The 22,439-nt window shown below is 39.8% G+C and overlaps 1 protein-coding gene across 1 annotated transcript in view; it reads right to left on the bottom strand.

Annotated features, from left to right (window-relative positions):
* The window catches only part of LOC137914789 (CUB and sushi domain-containing protein 1-like), a 116,352-nt gene that overhangs the window by 40,781 nt on the left and 53,132 nt on the right, over positions 1-22,439 (bottom strand). Inside the window, 17 exon segments of the mRNA XM_068758285.1 lie at positions 290-499; positions 795-911; positions 1,619-1,688; positions 1,791-1,909; positions 4,536-4,640; positions 5,594-5,710; positions 5,949-6,074; positions 6,341-6,544; positions 6,682-6,777; positions 8,311-8,424; positions 8,528-8,644; positions 14,841-15,035; positions 16,360-16,547; positions 18,143-18,281; positions 19,744-19,935; positions 20,587-20,798; positions 21,227-21,353. Of these exon segments, the coding sequence (XP_068614386.1) occupies positions 290-499; positions 795-911; positions 1,619-1,688; positions 1,791-1,909; positions 4,536-4,640; positions 5,594-5,710; positions 5,949-6,074; positions 6,341-6,544; positions 6,682-6,777; positions 8,311-8,424; positions 8,528-8,644; positions 14,841-15,035; positions 16,360-16,547; positions 18,143-18,281; positions 19,744-19,935; positions 20,587-20,798; positions 21,227-21,353 (2,448 nt within the window).

Below are 22,439 nucleotides of genomic sequence, written 5' to 3'. Positions count from 1 at the left end.
GCCGTAGAGTTTCACGAATCTTCAGCATGACTTATCGCTGGATTGAAGATCAAAACCTCAGTAACGTTTTTCATCTCCCCTTCATTTCTCAGAGATGAGAACGCTTTAAAATGTGGGGTATTTGGGACTCATTCAGTATATCTGGAGATCATTCAAAAAGTGATATTGTGTTCCCTAATCTTGAAAACCAAAACAGCAAGCCCAGTTTGAATACAGGTGTTTTCCCTCTGCAGCTCTTTTGACCTTTCTTGGTCTGCAGCCATTTCCATTAAATCACACATGACCTCACCTTGATAGCTCAGCTTGAAGCCTGGCCTGTTCTCTGAGTGGTCACTGTAGAAGTGGATGATTGTGAGGTGAGTAGTGCTCATCATTGTTGGTGGGATCTGTGAACCAGTAAACTGTCCAATAAGAGCAGAGCTGTGCTGTGGTCCAGCCCTGACCTCAAGGAAGTCATGGTTGTCCTCAGAAGAGAAGTTTTGGAATTTAATATGTGCCCCTAGAATACAAATGAGAATTAAAAATTACTGCAGATATGACTAGTATGACGAAAGGATCATTAATGTAATATCAAATTGATGGTCATTGTATGCGTCTGCATTTTATTTGTATATTGTTAACACATAACAAGATCAAATCATATTAACAGAAATAGCTATATTTAAGCTATACATGGATGAGCAGTTAATTCATGTGGTAAAGTGTTCAATAAGCCATGTGCAACTGGGTTAGCTTCAATGGTAAAGAAAGAAAAAGAGTGTGTATAGGAATGTTCTTCCATTCCATAATCATACCATATCCAGATGGCAGGGCTATTTGCCAGGTGCAGTCCAAGTTGCCAGGGTAGTTGCCAGGGAAACCTGGACTAAGGATGACACCAGTCATCTCATACAACACCCCGCCACAACGAGCTGACAACACAGGTACAACAAACGCATTGTTAAAACAGGCAAGGGAAGAGAGCAAAGTAGGTCACCACTTCCCCATTTTGTTGGCAACAGAACGAAGGACATAGCAAAAAGTCCAAAATGCAATAAAGTGCAGCATGATCCAAAGGGCATAGTTGTAGTATTGACATTTTCACTCTGTGCTCACTTTATTATTAGGTACACCTGTGATCTGGCATAAAGCTGTCAAAGGCCGTTGTGAGAGGGAGGGGAGCACAGCTTAGAGCGTCAACCTATATGGCGGTTCTTATTACTACACATGCAATAAATCGTTTTGGCAAAAGCATGATTTTGTCATTTCACTCCTTTCGATTGAAAGAAAGACACTTTTGACAGATTTCCTATACTATTCGCCATAAAACTACTGAACAACATACTGGATATATACATCCACAACTTCAAATCCTCCTTGTGGAATGACACGATTCTATCAGGGAACTTTTCAAATTTAAAGAAAGGTCATAGTTTCAAGTTGCAAATTAATGTTTGTTAGTACTGCATAAGTAGGCATGGCAGTCTTAACATTGTCATGTTCTAAATGGTTTTGTGTGATGGGATTTCAACAGAAAATTACATATCATAGCATAATATAACACATTTTGAAACACTTAATGACATTACTCAGTATATTATACAATAATATACTGAGTGTGTGTGTGTGTGTGTTTTACCTATGCAAAGAGGTGGTGGGTAGTTCCATCGGCGCACAGTCCCAGGCATGCAGGAAATGTGAGAGCGTCCCTGAAAATATTAATAGAGTGAGTAACATTTAAGAAAACAAGATACAATATATTATTATACTAAACTTTGTGCATTTTCATGAATTAAATGATGCAATATTACCTGTAATGTGTAGCCAGGTTCACAGGTGAATGCAACCACCTCATTGACCATATATCTGTCGCCCACTTTAATTCCATTGGCTGGGATCATTGGTTCTGGACATGTGGTAAGACCGACAGCTGCACAAAAAAAGGAGATGCATCATAGAGATTATGAAGTTCATAATTTATAATAATATATTTCATCTGATGTATTTTAGATATTAATTGCATAGCTTTGCCTCCTATTAAAATCCTGTGCTCTGGGATTCTGAAATGACAGTTAAGCTGTTCTCCGCGTCTCTTCTTAGAGTTTGGTACATTGCTTTTTCTTTCCTTTTCCTGTCTTCTTCCTTTACTTGCAGATAACTTAAAACTTGAAATGAGCGTAACCTTTACAAGACAGTTATAGCAAAACAGAACATTTTACCTTTAATGTTAATTTTTTTTCACTGACATTTCTGTGCCTTGGACTTGTTTTGCATTCTGCTGGATATAATAGTGCAAAGTGCTTTTAAGTTTTTCAACAAAAGCACTTCCATTAATGTGAGATTTAATGTGGTGGATTAATTTACAAATGTTTTAATGTTTATTTTTGTGAATATAAAAGCCCATTTGTTAATTGACAGAACAATAAAACAGGCTTGCACTTTATCAGCGGTGTCACTAAAAGAAGGCAACATAATGACTTTGGTTGAAGATTAGTAACTAAATAAAGGTTAAAGCATCCCTAATACGTTTGCCAGTAGACAGGCCTTTAACCACCACAGGCGTGTGTGTGTGTGTACACCTGTGTGCGTGTGTATGTGTTTGATTCTGCTTGCATCTTTCACTTGGAAACTTCCACGTCAGACTGCCCTAGAGTGGTAACCATGGTAATGAAGTGGCTGGAGGAGAGATAGGGGATAGAGAGTAAGAGAAGGGGAGAGAGAGGAGTAAATGTGTGTGTGTGTGTGTGTGTGTGTGTGCGTGTGTTTGCGCTTCTGGTCTTCTTGGTTCATTATCTACTTTCCTACCAAAAACACATTATGATCCCACTGAGCTTAGACACACACAAACACACACACACACCTACATTTGTGAGTGTGTATTTATGACTGTCATATGAGTTTGCATCTACAGGGATGGAACATAGATAGCAAATTATTAGGCAGCACATCAGTAGGCTGTCAGCAGAGCTGATCAATGAATCTGTTCCATTTGGCTGACCAGCTCTCTCTCTCTCTCTCTCTCTCTTTCTCACTCAGTATGAGCAAACTGCTCCCTCTTTTCTCTGGTTATGACAGAGCGGGAATGCTTTGTAAAATGCTGACAGCACCACAAACCACCCCCACTAGGGCGACTGGACTACAACTAGACAGTGTCAGCATTTAAGTCTAACTGACAGGATTTACTACCTTTCTGTTCAGTTTACATCAGGGAGAGGGATTTCTCATTCTGCCCTTTAGAGGAGAGTCCCTTTAGTCAGCTTAAAATGATGAGATCATCATCATCACCACAATCATTCATGTTCCCCACGCACATGATTTTGTCCGTATTACAGCAAAACTGAAAGGGAGATCTTTCAGCAGCACAAGCACAGGTCACTGTAGGCTCTTGAAAGCAAGATAGTGTGGAGAAAATCTGTGCACAAGCTCAGTCAATTGTTTCACTATTACAAGTTTATGATAATATATTGTAAATTATCATTCAGTAAGTGATTTTTGCATTGAGGAGTATCGTTATGAACAATCTGAGGGCAACTTTGCTGTTTCTTTTCTTATTGCAGATTGAAGAGCTAATTTGACTGGTTCCTAACAGCATTTTGTGTGGAATGAAATCATTAAATGCCTACTTTGTATTAAGATATCATGTAAATAATCTGTGAAGTACGTGCATCGAATTCTCCTGCAGATAAAGGTGTTGGCACTCATTTTGAGATAAGCATAGCACCATTTGAGGGCTTTCTTGGAAAAAGCTTAATGCTCTCTCTGCTGTGCTTGAACATGTTTTCTGTGCTAATGTTGAGAAGCCTGCATGCAAGAAGACGCCATCATGTTAGCTCTGCCGCATTATTGTAGGCAGTGATTAAATCAGAAAGACGTAACACACACCAAGAGGACAAGTGCTAATTCTACAAAGGGCAGAGACAGTCTAAAAGTCTGCTTTCTTTCCTTCTCTCTTGCATGTACTGCTTTACAACTTTTTTCTTTTAATTGTGAAAAGATGAAGCGGGTGCATTCATCATAACTGAGCTAGCATGTGTATGCCATCCATGATCATACGCCCTCACTCTGCTCCCCAGCTATTGACAAGAACACATGTTCGTTCTACAGAGAAACAAAGACAGAGCTTTTGTGGAGGTAGCGACATTTGAACAGCTGAAAGAAGAAGCAATAGGAGTCAAATGAAGTAGAAAAAAAGAAGTCATCATGGAGTGGAAAACTTAAAAAGAAAAGCATTCAATGCACTTTTACGTGTGTGTGTGTGTGTATACAGTAGGTGCTGAATCCTCTTTTTAATTTAGGTCCCATTAGGGGCTCTGATGTGTGTGTCAGCATTTTGTATATGCTCTCGGGTAATACCAGCTGAGGTCAGTGACTCCTGTTATTTGATGTTGATGTTTTGGTTGTGTGTGTGTGTGTGTGTCAGACCAGGTTTCTGTGTATGCAAGTTTTCTCTTGAGAAGATGTCCAACAGTTGTATTGCACACAGTCTATTTTTCTTTGTAGCTCTGGCCTGCCTGCCTGCCTGCCTGCCTGCCTGAGTTTTAAGTTATTCAGCTCACTCTTGTATTCAAGATGAAAACCTGCAGCCACCACACTGATGTCACTCTGAAAGTGCAGAAGGAGCTGATTGGATGTTGAGTTGAGGAGAGCTGGAGCAGTTGTTCCTGTAAAGAAAAGACGTAAAACCAGATCACATATTTTGTGGGTAAATGTTCAAATCTTGACCAGATGAAATGAAAAAAACTCAAAAAAATAATGTTAAAATGCATTTAATACTGCACTGGTTACAGCAAAATGTGCACTGGATAAAAATATAGTCATGATTTTGACTATAAGTATTGTTTAATTCAAACACCAGGCAGGAACTTACATGTAGAGAGGGTGAATGACCCCTGACCTCTACGGACAGCTAGCATTTTAGCCCCCTCATGTAAAGGTTTGCTGAGCTGACCCAGTCAAGCTGCTCAGTGGCCGACACAAGATCGCTGCGGTTATAATGGGCAGCTCCCTGGAGTTCCCTCTTGAGAGGAGCATAGCTATTCTCCTTTGGTGTGTGTGTGTGTGCGTGCGTGTGTTGCCCTATGGGAGGCATGTTTTATGTGTGATAGGTGTATGACAGATGTGTGCTCGGGGCAGGTCACGGGGGAAACTCTACTGGGAAATTGTAAAAGGTTAGATCACTCTTTATCCCACCCGTCCTCTTTCTCTCCCCTTTTCTGCATCCTTCACTCAACTTTGAGGTGAACCTCTTCCCCTCCCTTCTTTCCTCTCATCTTTTCTTCTCACTGACTGTCCAGAAATGGAATGAATCCTGTCCTAAGTAACATTTATTTTTATTACAGATACATATCATGTTTGTATTGGTATTATAACTCGTCCATCATGGATTGTCAGTGCATAGTTAAAGACATATCAATAGCAATAAATCATTTATTGTACAAGTCTGTGTGTGTGTTTGCGTGTGTGCTCATGTATTTCAATCCCAATGTGTGTGTGTGTGAATTCATAGTTTAGGAACTGTCAAATCTCATCCATCTTAGATTCCTAAAGTGTGTGCACGGGCCTCCCTGCACAGCTTTGTGTTATTTTGTGTCCATGCATGAGCATATTGTCGTACCAGAAAATGATCCTAATTTAGGAGCTGTCATGTCTCCTCCATCGTAAATCTCCAATGAGTCCCAGTTGTGCTCAGTGGCAAACGTCATAACTTGGATCTGAATGGCGAATAATGAAAAAAAATCAATCAATAAATAATAATAAGGCATTATAAAAAGTTCCCAAACTAAATCCTGCAGTTCAATTCTGGCTGGCACAATTACATGCAGGAGATTGTTAACATCACTAACGTCATATCTGAATCTACACTTTCAGCCCCAGATTATTCTCATCCTGTGGAACTTCACGTTAAGCCCCAACATGAATTCCTACATCATACCTGTTTTTTTCTTCTTCTTCTAGTGTCTATATGTTTACCTGTATCCCGGCCCCTTCGCTGACATGAATCCTCCACAAACAGTTGAGGCTGTTTGGATAGGGCTCGGGAAAGCCAGGAGACAGTATTGTGCCTCGGCGCTCAGTCAAATTGCCACTGCAGGGAACTGGAAGGAAGATCTTCTTAGAAATTTCTATGAACTAAATAGCTAACAGATAGGACAGGAATGTGAATCTGAATAATAAGCCCTTCAAATGGCCACATCAAGGAGCCAGAAAGCAAGACATATATTTAGTTTGTTAGAATCAATGTAAACATCCTTATGGTTCTTCATGCATTCCACAGCACCCGCATAGTTAACAGACATTTCTGATTTCATTCTATGCAACTGCTGGTTTCCTCCTTTCACATTTCCTGGTTAACTAGCCTCACCTATGCAGGTTGGTGTTGTCGCATTCCACTGAGCCAGGGCACCTGGCACAGCTCGGCACTGCATGGCACTGGATCCTTTCAGCAGATAGCCGGGACTGCACTCGAACCGGACCACAGAGCTGGCGGAGAACTCCGAACCAATCCGCCTGCCATACCGAGGCTCTGGCACAGAACTGCACTGACTGTCACTAGTGCGAGGCACAGCTATAGACAGTGATGGTCGCAATATAAAGGACATATCAGTAAAGAGGCATCGGCGTTGAACCTGAACTGAATGCATGCCATTTTATGTAAGCTTGCATATATAAGAACAATAAATCAAAAACCAGAGTGGGAGTTACCTTGGTAGACAAAATGGAAGCCTCTAGCTGGCTGCCCACTCTTAGCATTGAACCGCAGCATGATCTGATTGGAGGTTGCCAATGGCAATGTCTCTCCTGAGTCAACAATTATACACATTCACAAACACACAGATTATAAAATGGATGGTGATGCTAAAAACAGCTCAACCCTCTTGATTGAAAACATAAAGCAATGGATCTCTTTTATAATGAAGAGCTCTGTGAAGATAATTACTTTACAGGTAAATAAATAGACGAAGATGTGCAAACATGCAAGGCTTCTTTGAGCAAAGATTGTCAAAACCACATATTTAACTGCAATTCACTACACCCTAAACCAGCTCTTAGCAGGGTTTCCCTTCATAGTTTTCCTGAAGGCCAAATATTAACATAGAAAAACCAGAACACGCACATACGTATCAATGGACAAGCATGTGCAAAGATTTATGCACATATAAAAGCAAACCGAGTAACGGTGATAAATGAGAAAAACATGGCTGACATTTAGAACCATCATTAGCTTCGTTGGGGATGTGTGTGTCTGTGTGTGTGTGTGTGCAAGCTTGCTATTGGTATGTGTGCTAATATCTTTGTGTGTCAGTATAACCTGTACTTTAGGTGGCATAATGTGCAAGAAAAGTCAGCTAATGTGTATGCATGTCAGTGTGTGTGTGTGCGTGTGGATATGTTAGAGGGTAATGATGCAGCTAAAATTATTTTGTAAAGTCTGCTGTGTTTCAGGCTTTGCTGCTTGTTTCAAACTAATTCACTTTAAGGAATGAGGCACCCAGTCTACATCATATTTGGGTTCTTTCCTTTATAATAACTTTGATGTTAGTTGGAAAGAAAAACATGCATAGAATGCAGCTGCATTTAGAGTGGTCACACTGAAAGAAGGAGGTTATCAAGGAACCATCGCCTCAATCTGTTTGTGTTTTCCCCTCTTTTGATTGATGTTTTTAACATCAAAATTCTACTTTGCTCCAAAAGGGAAATATACATTTATTGGCAGTTCCAGGCTCGTTCTTTATTGTAAAACAGTAATGGGACAGCGTGGGAAACTCTCAGGAAAATCTTGTCAACAACTACAGTATATCTGTAGTTGTTGTATCTGTACAGTATATCTGTACAGTATATCTGCATGAATAAATAATCACAGCTAATTCGTAAAAAAGAAAAAAAAATCAGCAATGCCAGTTTTCGTCATCTTTAAACCTTGATCAGGGATGAGGATGTTGCAGTTTAGTGATTCAAACAAAGCTAAAGGATAATGAAAAAAGGAGGATTGAGCTGAGTGTCAAGCACGACGATAGATCGCATGGTCCCAGTGAAACGATCTCCACTGCTGATTTCCTGTAGTAAAGATAACCTATAATGGAATTTCACCAAATACATCATCTGTCAAATAAACTGTGATAGCAGCCACTGGTGCTTCGTTCTACTGTGCCCTTGGAGTTGCTGTCTTACGGACAATTTCTTTATTTTCCCGTGAAAGATGCCCTGAAGATCGCTCAACAAATGAAACAAGGGAAAAATGTTAAAGTCTGAGAAATGAATGGTTAGCAAAAAAAACAGAAAGTTATGCCAAATTACAATAAATGGAAATCACAGCTGTATCAGGAGATTCACCTGAATGCGACCCAGCCAGTGAGCTGAGCAATCGAGCGTTTTCATTGGCTCCATCAAACAGCTCCACCGAGTCGTTCATTGCTGTCTGGAAAACAGCAAATTGGCCAAACACCACTGAAGAAGAAGGAATAAGTTAATATATGTGTGTATATATATATATCAGCATTTGTATCACTACCCACTGAAAGCATGTGTGTGATATTATGTATTTGCTTACCAAACTGTGGGGACACATTGATGTAGTAGGAGCAGGACTGTCTTTTTGTGTAGTTTAGAGGATAGTTTGGCGATAAAACAACTCCTTCAGCTCCACCATACTGCCCCCCACATGGGGCTAAAGGAAGAAGGGAATAGTATAAATGTATAGTCTGTATGATAATTGTACTGAATTTAATCAAAATTAAAACAATGCTTGTCGAGAATTAAAAGGGAAGCAGAAAATTAACATTATGCTCAAAATGATGCAAAGTGAGTTGCTCTGATGGTCGTTCTTTAAGATGAACTATACACGTGAATACTTTTGCAGGTTCTTGGTATCCTGATGGTCCATCGGCATCGTACAGATGCATCAAAAGTGATGAATGCCAATCCAATAGTGATAGATTTACTTTCAATACCTGTTTAGATATACTGTATTATTAATGGAGCTTGAACATGCATAGATATTCCACACAGTTTTTCTGTCATTGTTTTTCAGTTGTTCAAATGTATATTCTTACTGAAAAGCATGACCAGTATTGATGTAGGTGACCGAATTAGCTGGACACATGCCCTGTTGGTTATCTTGTCTGTATTTTATTACCATACATGTTAACAACCTTGTCATTATCATTGCTTCACTTTAATCCAACCAGCGAGACACTTTATCTACGGTAAAACCAAAGTCAAAAAAATAAATACAAATACAGCAATCAACACATCTGGCAACATTGCCCACATATTTTATTGCTTCAATCATTTAAAGACATCATGTTGAAATAAAGCATTTATATTTTAATCATGTCGCCCCCCCCCCTGCTGCTGGGAGCACTGCCAACCGCACTCAGACGGGCGACGGAGCCCTAATCTCTTATTCCTATTTTTTTATCCAACTGGCTGCATTTGGCTCAAAGGATGTTTAGTTTAGCAGAAAATCCAGGCTGTGCCCAAATATCACTTGGGCCCTTGTGACTCCAAGGCTTTGTTATGTAATTTAAAAAGTGCACTGCATTGGATTGGCGTGCGTAAGCATGAGCATGTGTATTTGACAGTGGAAATAATTTCCGACTATAGTGTTTAAATAAATTCGGTCTGCTAATGATCAATTTATCGAGTTTTTTTTATATTCTATATAGTAAATAGAATATAAAACACAGACACACACACACACACACACACGAAAACTACATCTACTGTGGTAAAAACCAACATTTATTTTGAAGAGTACTGCTTTTCCTTCCTCTTTGCAAAACAAATAATGAAAATATTTGGTGTTGAGCTATTGCACGACTTGTGACCGTTTGCTGTCAGGCAGAATAATCTTCTAAAAAAGTCCATAATCCCAACTATCATAACGTGGCTCGCACCGCAGCGCAGCCGTAGGAGTAGGTTGATCCATTCCAGCACCCTAAAAACTGCTACACGCCTTGTGGGTGTGCGCAAAATCATCCTGCGGGTCAGGCCAGCAGAGGTTGTTAAAATTATTATCCACGCGTTGGGGGGGGGGGGGGGGGTCTGTATGTGTGTGTGTGTGTGGTGTGTAGAAAAAAGCAGCAACAAGCACATCCATCAGTGTCATTTTCACAACACACCACTTCCAGCCTCTTGCTCCTCAATGTGTTTCGCTACTGTGCATATATCTGTGGCCGAGTATCAATGTCCACCCGCAGCATCATCTGTGATCTCTAATTATCATCACTTATGTCCCCTGTAAAAAAAAATCTGACAGCACCGAGGCTGAAAATGCCATGAGGGAAACACGACACAATGAATTAATACGTCTGGGTCACAGTTCATTCTGTAGCCGTTAAGAGGCAAATATGGAATTAGCATGTAGTTTCATTAAAATTGACTGTTAAAAAATTATATATTAAATGTTATTCATTATTTTAAAATGAGATAAAAAAAACTGAAGTCCTTAGAGGCATGGGCAGGAATATCCATGCCACTATCTTCACGCTTATGCCTTTTGGGAGACAAAACAGGGACTAATCAAAGATGCTCACTCAATCTTGATGGTTGGGATATCCTCAGCCGCTAGAATTATTTTGAGATCCTGGAAAGCACCCTCTTTCCCGACACTTAATGAGTGGAAAGCTCCTATTAGTGAAACAGCATCATATCATATTATGCTGACAAGAATAGGGGGCCAGGGACCCACAGTTCTAGCATGTTGGGATCGCTTCATGGCCTTCTTGACCGCTCACTAATAGATTTTAAAACTTTTATTGAAGAGAGTTATATTTGTTCATGTTTGCGCGCCACTTTGCATTTTTCTTTCCATTCATAGTTTAATTCATTCATTTATTTATGTATTTATGTATTTCCCCTTTTGGAACCAGGAACACCAAAGCAATATGTGACTTTGTAATCTGATCTTCCCATGCTAAACTGTACCATACATTTCATAAATAAAAACTTGAATTACGAAAAAGATGAGATTAAAAAAAATAGGTTTTATAAAAATACAAATGTTAACATTTTAGCAATTCCATTCTTGTTTTTCAGAAACTCCTGCTGAAAGTGGTTAGAAACACTTATTGATTTAATTTTTGGAATGTGTGTTTTTCCACATGCTTACAAAGAACACATTGCAAAGTATATAAGACATTAAGATATGGGCAGCATGATACTTTATTTCTGCTCATTTCTTAGACTGTTGTTGCTGTACTCCCATCCACTCATCCTTCTCCTCGCCTTTCTTCCTTCCTTGTAGTCGGAGTGATCACTTCCTTTGTTTTCCCTTTTGTTCCCGTTCAGTCATATCGATTGATATGCCTTCAATTGATTCCTGTTGTGCTGCTTGTCTCCATCCCCCCAGGTCTATAGGCCTTGTCTTGATCTACCCACGATCCCCTAGTGGCACTGCTTTAGGTTTGCGTTAGCTCCATCAAAAAGCCTTCACATACAGTACATGTGCTTTGATCGCTTACACAACTACAAATACAAACAGCTATACAAGTCCGTCTCCTTTTTCCCCTCACACAAAACAACTTTGATCATCAACATGCACACACAAGAACATAGTCCTACCACTTACTGTTTTTTTCTAATCTTACGCAAATATGCATTCATTTGAATTATTTGTTCATGCACACATGGAAGAAAAGAGTATGAATACACAAACAATGAAGTTGCATTAAAGTATATAAATGAAATCATGCTCCAATGACATGGACGGACGTCACATTACATGCTAGAGAGTAGTTGCTTCCACCATAGTGATTGTTGCCAACAATAGCCAGACATTTTGCAAGTGGTTCAGTCTCCCTCCAGTGCGTCTGAGGTTGTTGAAACTATTTTATGACCAGCTGTGAGTCTGTCCCAGCTGTCAAATATAAAAAGCAATAGTTCACACCTATAATCCAGCTCTGGAAAGATATTTGAGATCAGAAAAACTGTACTTCATAACCTTCATCAAACGCTTTCATCAAAGCAAGAGTTAAAGGTGCAGGTCACAAAGACAATACAAACACACACACACAGAAAAATACATTTGGAGCATTGTGTTGCAGTTCTTACAGGATCTTTCTAAAACCACAAAGACTTCAGAAACAAACTTCCTTTTTGCTGTGCTAAATATTACTTCTTCTTTTTCAGGAATCTGCAGCATATGTCTCTATTCTTACTGACAGTATCACTGAGATCTTAATGGACCAAATTGATTATATATTCTGTGTATTGTTGAGAGAGAGAGAGAGGATGTTTTTATTTCATGTCTGGAGCATCTGTAGAAATACGTACAAGTAAGAATAAGTATAATAATGTAAAGTATTTTCTATTGGAAAACCATGGAAATTTGTCTTTTGCAATCCGTTTATTGTTTTTAACTTTGTTCATGTCATTGAGCACATGAGAGCATTTAGTCAGGAGGAGCCTATCAAAGTTTGATGTGGATCCAAGTAAAGGGGTGGATTCTGACATTTTTTTTCTTCTTTTTTTAAGACTAAGATTTTGTTTTACTTTTTTATTCGACATAAAACAAATAACTGATTACTATGAACCTGGATGAAAGCATGGGCATGTTCCAAAGAAGAAACCATTCACTTTGGGGTGGATTCAGATAATGGGATAAATGCATGATTTTATTTCCCTCTCTCTTTTTTTAACTCTGCCAGGACCCTGAAGGGCACTCAGTTTAACGGCACACATCTGACATACACTCTGGTGAAGGCCTGGTACCAGTGTTGAAACATGTCTGACTCTAAATGTAATGGATTTCTGTCAATGAACAATCCTCAACTGGGCTCTGTTTACTGAGACTACAGATACATCAATTTTGTTCATGCATGATGCTGTTTGTATGCAGCCAATTCTCAAAACTAAAATTTATATAATCGGCAGCTGGACTCTTGCCTGTTTTGTCATGATTAGGGAGGGCCAAGAAAATTATTTTAAAAATAAGAATATTTGTGATTAAGTGTACAGAGCAGAAGGAGTGTGTTTGCATTCACATTTATAAGTGCTATCCACAATTTGTGTGTGTTGATGGGAGGTCTTCTATGCCTGCCAGTCTTGCTTGTCAGAAGCACTCACACAGTTAAGTCTCTCTTGCTCTCTCTTTCTCTCTCTCTTTTAAAGATGCACACACACAGAGAACCCTATCAACAGTCACAGATAATTTCTTCTTTCTCGCACCAGCTCTTGGTTACCATGGAAACCAATAAAAGAGTGATTTAAGATGTGAGGTGTGTGTGCGTGTGTGTTTATGTTCTGGGGGTGAAAGTGAAGAAGAGAGGAGACAGAGGGGGTGTAAGTGGAGATGTATTATTTAAAGAGGTCTCACCCTGTCTAATGAGTTTGGTCTAAAAGCCCCAGGAGCTGCCCAAAGATAGAGTCAGACAGACAGAGAAACTTTCCTAACTATGTGGTGAGGAAATTCAATGAGAAATATCAGATGAGAGAGGGATGAAAGAGGGATGGACAGCTGGAACCACTGTGTGAACTTGTTCCAATACTTGGCTTCTATTCATAAAGAATCATTGTGGAGGGGAAAATGAAAAGAAAGAAAAAATGACATTGAATTTCAAAGACCTCTATTTGCTAAGACATTTTAATTATATTAGCACTATCAAACTCTTCCATTCAATACATGTCATAACATATTCACTGATTTGGTACTATAGTACTACTTGTGTACTAATTGTTTGTCTACTTGCAAATGGGAAGAATAAAGTACAACAGTAACATTAAATTCTAAATCCCTATATTTGTGCAGTTTCTTTGTATGAATTGCACATCAACTTGGCATTGTTCGATGTTGATCAGGCTCATACCCCCCCGCCCCCCCCCCACCGGCCCCCCCGTCTTCAGAGCCATGTTAAAACATAAATTGTCAATCTTTACGGCAGTTGTTCAGTGGGTTGGGCCACTGCTTCACCGGTTCAAGTCCCAGCCCAGAAGAAATGAGGAACGTGCGCTGATGGCTGGATAGGGGCCAGTTTTACCCTCAGAGCACTGCCGAGGTGCCCTTGAGCAAGGTACCGCCGCCGCAATTGCTCTAGGTGCGGCAATTATGGCGGCGCCTTCACCGTATGCCCTCTCCACATGCTCTGGGGCCCCTATGCATATATGCATAAGTGTGTGGTTGTTTCAAGGGGCCCATGTACTCGGTTGTAAATGGAATGTAGTTGTGTGTTTGTAGTGTAAAAACATATGACAATAAAAGCTAATCTTAATCTTACGGTTAATCACACTAACAACCAGATAGTGGGTGCAGAAAAGGCATTGTATTTTATTCAGTCTGCCTTTCATCTAGTCTTCAAGTAGCATCAGACCAGTGCATCCATCATGCAGCATTAAGAGCCAGTGTCACCACACTGAATTTCTCCAGCAAGCAATGACCTCCAGACACCACGAGGTGACTGTTATTATAAGTTGTATCCACTACCTTGTGTTTTTATTCAATCAGGGTTCGTGATGGCCTTTTAAGCATTGTTGTCGTGTGTTTGCAGCCTCTGCCCTCCTTGTCCTGCTGCCTCTGCGGCTTATTTCATTTGCTTTTCTTTTCGTTTTTTAATACAGATGGCACCAGGCCAGGACTCTGTTCCTTCAAAGACCCACATTCACATGCAATCACATATAGAATAAATCGCAGTCTGGCAGATGTCAGTGCCTCAGCTCTATGAGCTGTCAATCACTTACACATTTCAGCCGCTATAGCCCAAACAGGCAGGCTCACACACACACACCTACACTTACATACTCACACATGCACATACACACAATAGAAGCATATCAATCAAAGTTTAGTCATAATTTGCAGTCTTGGATCACCATCTTTCATCATTGTGCGTTGTAGCCATGAGGGTGTAATTGTGAGTCTCCCCTACCTTTACATGACGGCAGTGCTTTGTCCCACGCTGGCTTCTCATCTGGCCCCATGATACAGGTGATGGTATCCCCGCCTACTATTGTGTAGCCAGGGTGGCAGTTATAGGAGACTTGTGATCCCAGTTTATAGTCGTGACCTGTCCGGCTGGCATTCATAACGTTGCCAGGGTCAAAACAGGCCTCTCTGGGTTTTTCTGTGGAGAGTGGAGAGGGTCTATCATTACATAGAAAATAAATCTAGTATGGTGAATGAATACCAAGTCAGCAACCTGTACATAATGCATGGCACTATAACGAGTTCTCATATTAGTGATGTTATATAATGATCACGTGGTATCCTTTATGCTCTTCAAGAACAAGTTTTCACATTTTCATTGCCATGGCTGCTTTGTCTTGTGCATAATCTACAATACAGATTATGGTCAACATGATATATTCACTTCTAATATGATATAGAAGAAATACATAAATAAATGCGAAAGAGGAGTCAGGAGTAAAGGACACCAGAAACAAACCGGAGGTGGATAGAATCAGGTGAAGCTTGTTAGTGTTACTGTGCAATACTGGGCAAGCCAGAGAAAAAATGTCAGGCAGAGAGAGATAGAGAGAGGCGGGGGGCAAGATGGAAATGCAACAAAGAGATGTTAAAGTTTACACTTTAATTAGAGACTTGAGGTAGTGAGTTAATGACAAAAGTACAGACACGCGAGATGGAGTGAGGATACAGACAACAAAGAGGGAGATAATCGCCTTTGCTTTACAATTCAAAATAAATTGAGTAAGAAACAAGAGAAAATACCAATTTATAAGAGTTGACGAAGCATATCTAGTCTCCAGTAAGCCGATCGGCTAATCATCAGTTCCACGTTGACTCGAGCTGTTAAATCACCCACAGTCAAGTAACATTTGTGTAACCAGGATGAGTCACGATGTGTGGAAGTAAACAACTCACGGAGTGGCAGAGAGCAAAAACACCACTGATGTAGAATAAAGCAAGGCTTTTTAAATATTCCACTTCTCACAAGAAACACCTTTGGTTCAATGCAGAATCGTTATCTTTGATAATTATTTTAGCATATCAGGTAATTATCAGCAGAAGGGAAAAACACAGGAGGCAAACTGTCTTATTCAAATGCGTGTTGCTGTTTTAATGGACTTTTTTGGCTGCGATCTTCATGTGTTGAGAAACTGACTTACGGTAATAAGACAGGAGCTCATTATGCAGTCCTGGACAGGATCTGAAACGGGTGGGATTTTGTCGGCAATCACTGAGGTCAGGAAAACCGACATGATCGACCCGGATTTTTTTATGACAAAACCTTTAGTCCCCCCTGGGTTAGAATGTAATAAAAAATTATCTGAATATGTAATCAGCTGTGTTAAGGAGATTCACGGGACGGGACACACCCCACAAACACTCTCCAAATTGACTTATCAACAATCTGTGGATGTTACATTGACCTTGCAGGAATATTTATGATGACATTCTATCAAGGAGAACTTTTGGAGTTTAATTACCTCTATATTCGATGGCAAACCCAGACATGCCCAGAGAGGCATCGGATCTGAATGCCAAGAAGAGACTGTTGCCACTGCTCTCTATTCGCTCTGGGGCCTGGGTGCCTTGGAGACTTGATAGTAAAGGCCCGTTAGAGTCTTCACCCTCATATATGTGCAGGAAATCGTAACTCGGCTCCATGTTGAAACTTGGGAGAGAAAGAAAACGTGTTGGAGAATTTTGTGAGATTAACGAAAGATTTGTGTTGTGTATATGTGTGTGTGTGTGTGTGTTGAATTCAAATGCTTCTTCGTTTAATCTTAATTAGTTTTCTCATTTAATCACCTGCTAATCTTCTTATTTTGATTTTGACATGTTTGAAATGTTCTCCAGATGTGTTTACCGCATTAAAATGGAAATTCGAAAAGCTGTTGTTTGGTTCAACACTGTATTGTCAACACATTGTAATTTCATTCATATCTTAAAAATATCACCCTGTTCCATGTTGAAGGGGCATAATATCGGTCTGTATAGCATTATCGTGTTAAAGCTTTAAGATACGTACTGTGTAAATGAGACTGTAGCCATATTGTTAACTTCCTCTATATAAGGTAACCCGTTTTTTTGTGGACCATGGTGCAGAACAGCAATATTTATTTTCTTGTTGTTTGAATCATGTTTTCTATCAAAATCTATGCAGTGATGTGCATTAAAGCAGCACATGGTAATACACAGTTCTGCAAAGTATTAAAAACAAAGACTTTCAAATATTTCCTAAATTAGGAAAAGAAAATGCATGAACGGTTTAGACTTAATGTATTTTCGAGTGGAAAATTAAACAAAAAAACAAAAAACAAACTCTAAACAATGTTTTCCCTCAGAAACACTACACATATCTCATATATATAAATATATATATACTGTACTGTATATATGATCATTCCCTAATCTTTTAAAACTAAAATGGAATTCATGCAAAAAAGGTGTTAGAGTATTGCTGGTATTATAGTTGAACAATAAATAAATAAATAAAAAATACTTTTGTTATCTTCACGAAAAGAAAAAAAACAGATAGTGTGAAGAATACCGAAGCTTAAGCCCTGTGTTCTTATATGAACAGCTGGGCTTAACAGCACATAAGCCATCTTGCACTGATAAAGCATTAAAATGATCAACGCTAATACCTTCTGCATTAAAAATACATTCCGGGTCTGAGTGCTAAAGCAACTAAACACAACTTTGCAGGAGTGGGACAGCATCCTGACATTTGAACAAGAGTAACACGTGGGTTATATAAGAATTGAAAGCAAATTAAGAGCAGTCATGTATATTTTAGTTTATGAATAAATGTAAAATTTTGCAGGACAATTTACATTTAGAAGATCCATAAAACTGTCAGAACTATCATTATGAGAATAGAGTAGCTTTTCAAGTGACTGTGGGTTATCAGCTGCCTGCATTTATAAATATACTATGAGAGAACACAGAGTAAGTCATGAAACAAACATTTTCATCTTAGTTGATTCAAAGACTGATCAAAAGCTTTTTGACTTATTCTTCTTAATAGGGCTATAAGAAGTATATTCCAGAGACATTTGCTATAGGTTTAAATAAATGGCACACAACATTTACAAAATAACAAATATTGTTACAACTTAATTAAAAGCTTGACCCATTGTTACAACAAAGATAATTTATTTATCTTTTCTTTCTAGTTGAAAAATATGGAAATACATATTTTTTCACATTTGGGTATCTGGCGAATGTTCGGTTTACAATAACTACAATAAACAATTCGATTACCTTTTGAAGATGAGAGCAATGACAAAGTCAGGGTTGACTCTGATTCTCCAATCACACTCCTTCCCAGGAGGGTAAGGCTGAGGGTAATTAGGAGACAGGATGACTCCAGAAGGGCCGCTGACATTCCCCCCACATGTGGCTGGAAACAGACAAACAATGAAAGAAAGAAAGGGAGGGAGGGAGAAAGATGATTACACAGCATTGCGCTTGGAGTAATTTGTAAAGCGAATCACTCCTGATCGACCACTCATATTACCCCCACAGGTAGGTAGACCGGAAGAGAGTGAATTTGTGTTGGGAAGTGTGGCAGGGCATTGAGAGTAAGAATTACCCCTGGTGGACCACTGATATTGCTCTTTCAGCCGCTCCACAGGTAGACAGAGAGGGTGAAAGAGCAAAGGAGAGGCAGCAAAAGGCGGTGAAATTTAGTTACACAGTGCAAGTCTGGGGGCAGTTAGTGAAGAGAATCACCCCTCGTGGTCCTGTTATTCCACAACAAGCTAGAGAGCAGGAAATGGATATTGGAAAGAGAGACAGATAGATGCATTCAAGCAGCAATTTGGTGATGTGAAGGAAGAATTGGAAACACGGAGATGTGTCTTGGGGGGGCGGGAGGTGGGTGTGAACAGATTATCAATAGCAAACTAGAGGTAAACAAAAGCATTAGCAGCTGAAAACCACTCGCAGACAGACACAAACTGACACACTGTGGCGTATAATGGTTTATTTTTGGAGCTTTTGAACACCCAGTCATTCGCCGCCCGAGGTGAAAGTGTCGGGATGGGAAGCACAGGGCGGGCTCAGAGAAAATTGGCAGAGACAGCGTTACATTTTATTCGTAATCTATTGAATCATGAGGTCACTGTCAAAGATTCAGTGACAACATGAGGAAAAGGGCAGAGCGTGCTTCACGGGTGTGCAGATGGACAGGCGGGGGTATTGAAAAATGCAGCAGCCCGAGAAAAATATGGTAATAACTGGGGAGTTTCTTCATGCTTATGCTCCAACTAAATTGGCCTGACATTTCATGTGAGACAAAAATCAAACTGGACCGGCATGTAATCTGGAAAAAGAAGTTTATAAAGATATGTAATCAGTAGAAGCCTGCAAACAGCTGGTCACAGCAATATGTGGAATGCACTTCAGGCTAGTTTCACACTAACATGGGGAGATCTGCATGGTGATGGCGTGGACAGTGAAGGACACTCGCCACCTCACCTTTTTGTAACTTGTTTTACATTGACTCTACTAGTTCTGCATTTTCTTAGTCAAAAGAACACAGGCCTCAAGGTCAAACGTCGCTCCCCATCATTAGTGAATGAGTCAAGCGTGTCAAATGGATGCAATGAAGAAGAGAAGTAGATGACAAAGGGGGTGTGGAGTAACACCAAACGGCAGAGCAACAATATGAGTGAGGTGTCGATTCCAATGTGGAATCACAGGAGTTAGAAGTAGGGGGGGAATATCTAGGATCATAAATAGGATCATTTAAAAAGTGAGATTCATTTGATTTGCCTCCAGATGTCAGATGCCAACACAGGCACCTAAGGTACACAAATTATAATTCACACCAACATCTGACAGGAGTAACGAGGCCCTACCGATACAAGTTGGTGGGTCGGGTTGCCAGTAGAACCTGTTGTCCATCCGTACACATGTGATGGTGTCCTGGCCTTGCAGTTGGTAGCCTGGATCACACTGAAAAGTCACACTGTCACCAGGTTCCTTGCTGTCCCCATATCGTGATCCATTTACAGGGATGCCTGGGTCATTGCAGGTTGTTGCTGTAGTGGCTGAGAGAGTGAAACAGACAGTGCCAGATATTGAGATGTTGTTTAGTAGTAAGATGAGGCAGTATCATCATTGCTTGCAGCGGCAGACAAAAGTAAAAAAAAAAAAAAAAACATACAGAAATTGATGCACTGCAAATTGTTCTGGTCTTGCCAAGCTTTAAAATCTTGGACGTGAAGCCCGATAAAAAGTTATTTATATATATATATATATATAAATCCATTGTTCCTAAAATGAATGCTCTCCTGGTGCTGTATAGTGTATAAACTAATGTGGTTGGTTATATATCTGGTTTGATAAGACTTTAACTGAGCCAGTGGTCTCTCATAGGTCCTTTGGGTGAAATATTGAATTTTTCACATATTCTCAGTTAAAGGTTTTCCAGCAATCGTATTAAGTGCAGCTTTAGTTTCAGACCAATTATCTCCTATAGTCATTATAAATGGATTCTCCTTTATAATAACTAAGAAACTATATTTGTGATGACATTGTTAATTAGTAAATCAAAATTGCTAATTCAGTTTTTTTTTTCTGTATTAATTGATGTGAGGGTGAGGAAGGAACAAAGAAGTATGTTCTCAGTCTTTTCATTAATTTTGAGTGGCTTTTTTATGCCTAAGGAATCATTCCTATATTGCGAGAAATCCACTTACTGGAGAACTGAATCGAAAAACCTTGCTTGCTGATGAAATAATCAGAATCATACTGCAGTGTCAGTATGTTGAAAGTAGAGTGTATATCTTCAGGTAAGGCTGGACCAGACCATTCCTTCAACAGGATCCCTCCATCTGAAGGCCCAGAAGGACCATCCCAAACTCTGAGGATATCATGGCCAACCTCAGTGTCAAAGACGATAAAGTGCAAGCTGAAAAGCCACAGATATTAAACATGAGATCAGAGGTCAGAGTGAAACAGAGTGACAGCTGTTCTGTGTTGTAGTAGTAGTGCATACCGACATCTGGCATACTCACCAAGAATGCAGTGGCTTTGACGCTCAGCATTTACAGTATATGGCAAGTATTACTGCTCGAGTCATTTATGATGTTATTACTACATTGGTCTTATATGATGCTATTGCAACATTTATCATACATAATGATATCACTGCATTGACCCTATGTGTTGTAAGTACTGCATTAGTCCAGTAAGAGGATCTTGCTAGCCAATGGGTGGGGCAAGAACAAAGTAATTATCCTGATACCTGCTGAATTTGTGACAAAACAAAACATCTAAGCTTGTTTCTAAATCACAGTGGGATCAGTGTGCGTCCAACGGCTTTATACCGGTAATTACCTGATGGTCTTGCCTGTATCTGCCTCGATCGTCCAGGTACAGTGGAGGTTGTTGTCATATGGAGCAGGATATCCTGGAGACAGAATCCGTCCAGACACTGCCTCCGCAATGTGACCTCCACACTCCGCTACAAGGACACAAGTCAGAGAGATGATAAGCAGTCGAAGAAAAAAATACTTGTTTTTTCTCCTCATGTTTTTATTTATACTGGCTAAATATATTTATTAAGTCAGAAAAACAGACAATTCAATTTTACCAGACCAAATTCACAAAGAAAATGCAGCAAGCGAGCTGCGACCGTGGACAAAACTATATTAACTTAGCTAGCCAGCTCAAACATTTAACAAAGTATTTAACAACTTTGCATTGCAAACTCTAAAGTGGACTTTGTCATGGGTGACTCCTACATTGTTGTAAAAAAACTCCAAGGTGCAAAGGTTGGGCTATGAGAATGAGCTTTGATTGGCTGGCATCATAAAATCAAAGTTGAGTTATCCAAGCTCCTGCTGTCAAGTTCAGGGTTGGTGATTGACATTATCCCTCATGGATACCTGTACTGTACACAAAATGTGTTTTAATCCATCAAAGAAAAAGGTTTCTTCAGTTCTCCATACCACAGCAACCTATTGCCGTGTTGCTTCCAAGCAGCATGCAGACACACACACCTTAACACATAGGGTGTAGGAGTTAATGCAGAGTCACACGCAAGGCCATCAAAAGTACCTGAAAATAATTGTGCAGTTATGCAAGCACAGACACACATATGAATACAATGACGCACATACAAATAGAGAGAGAGGGACTACTGTGGTTTGTTTTATCAAGAAAAACAGCTGGAGAAGGGAAGAAGCATCAAAGGACACAAAAGTGATTCTTATTGCTAGTAAGCCTGAGCAATGACAACAACTGCATTTCCCTAGATGGGGAAGCAAATAACAGAGAGAAGATTGACAGATTCTCAGTATAGAGAACAGAGAGCGAGAGCGAGCGAGTGAGAGAGAGAGAGAGTATAGGAATATCTTGAAACAGAGCCATCTCCGAATGTCTGAGCTTGTACATGCAGATATGGAACGGAGCCAGTTAGACAGGGAAGACAATCAGAGAGGTAGATGCTGAAGGCCCAGTCAGACAGGATGATATAATAGTTGCTATTGCAGTAGTTAGCCAAGGGCTCTGCTGGTCGCTAACTTACCTGGAATAACCGAGCAGTTTC

This window comes from Brachionichthys hirsutus, unplaced genomic scaffold, assembly GCF_040956055.1.
Source record: "Brachionichthys hirsutus isolate HB-005 unplaced genomic scaffold, CSIRO-AGI_Bhir_v1 contig_179, whole genome shotgun sequence".
Lineage (NCBI taxonomy): Eukaryota > Metazoa > Chordata > Actinopteri > Lophiiformes > Brachionichthyidae > Brachionichthys > Brachionichthys hirsutus.
This window is presented reverse-complemented; position numbering and strand designations above follow the sequence as displayed.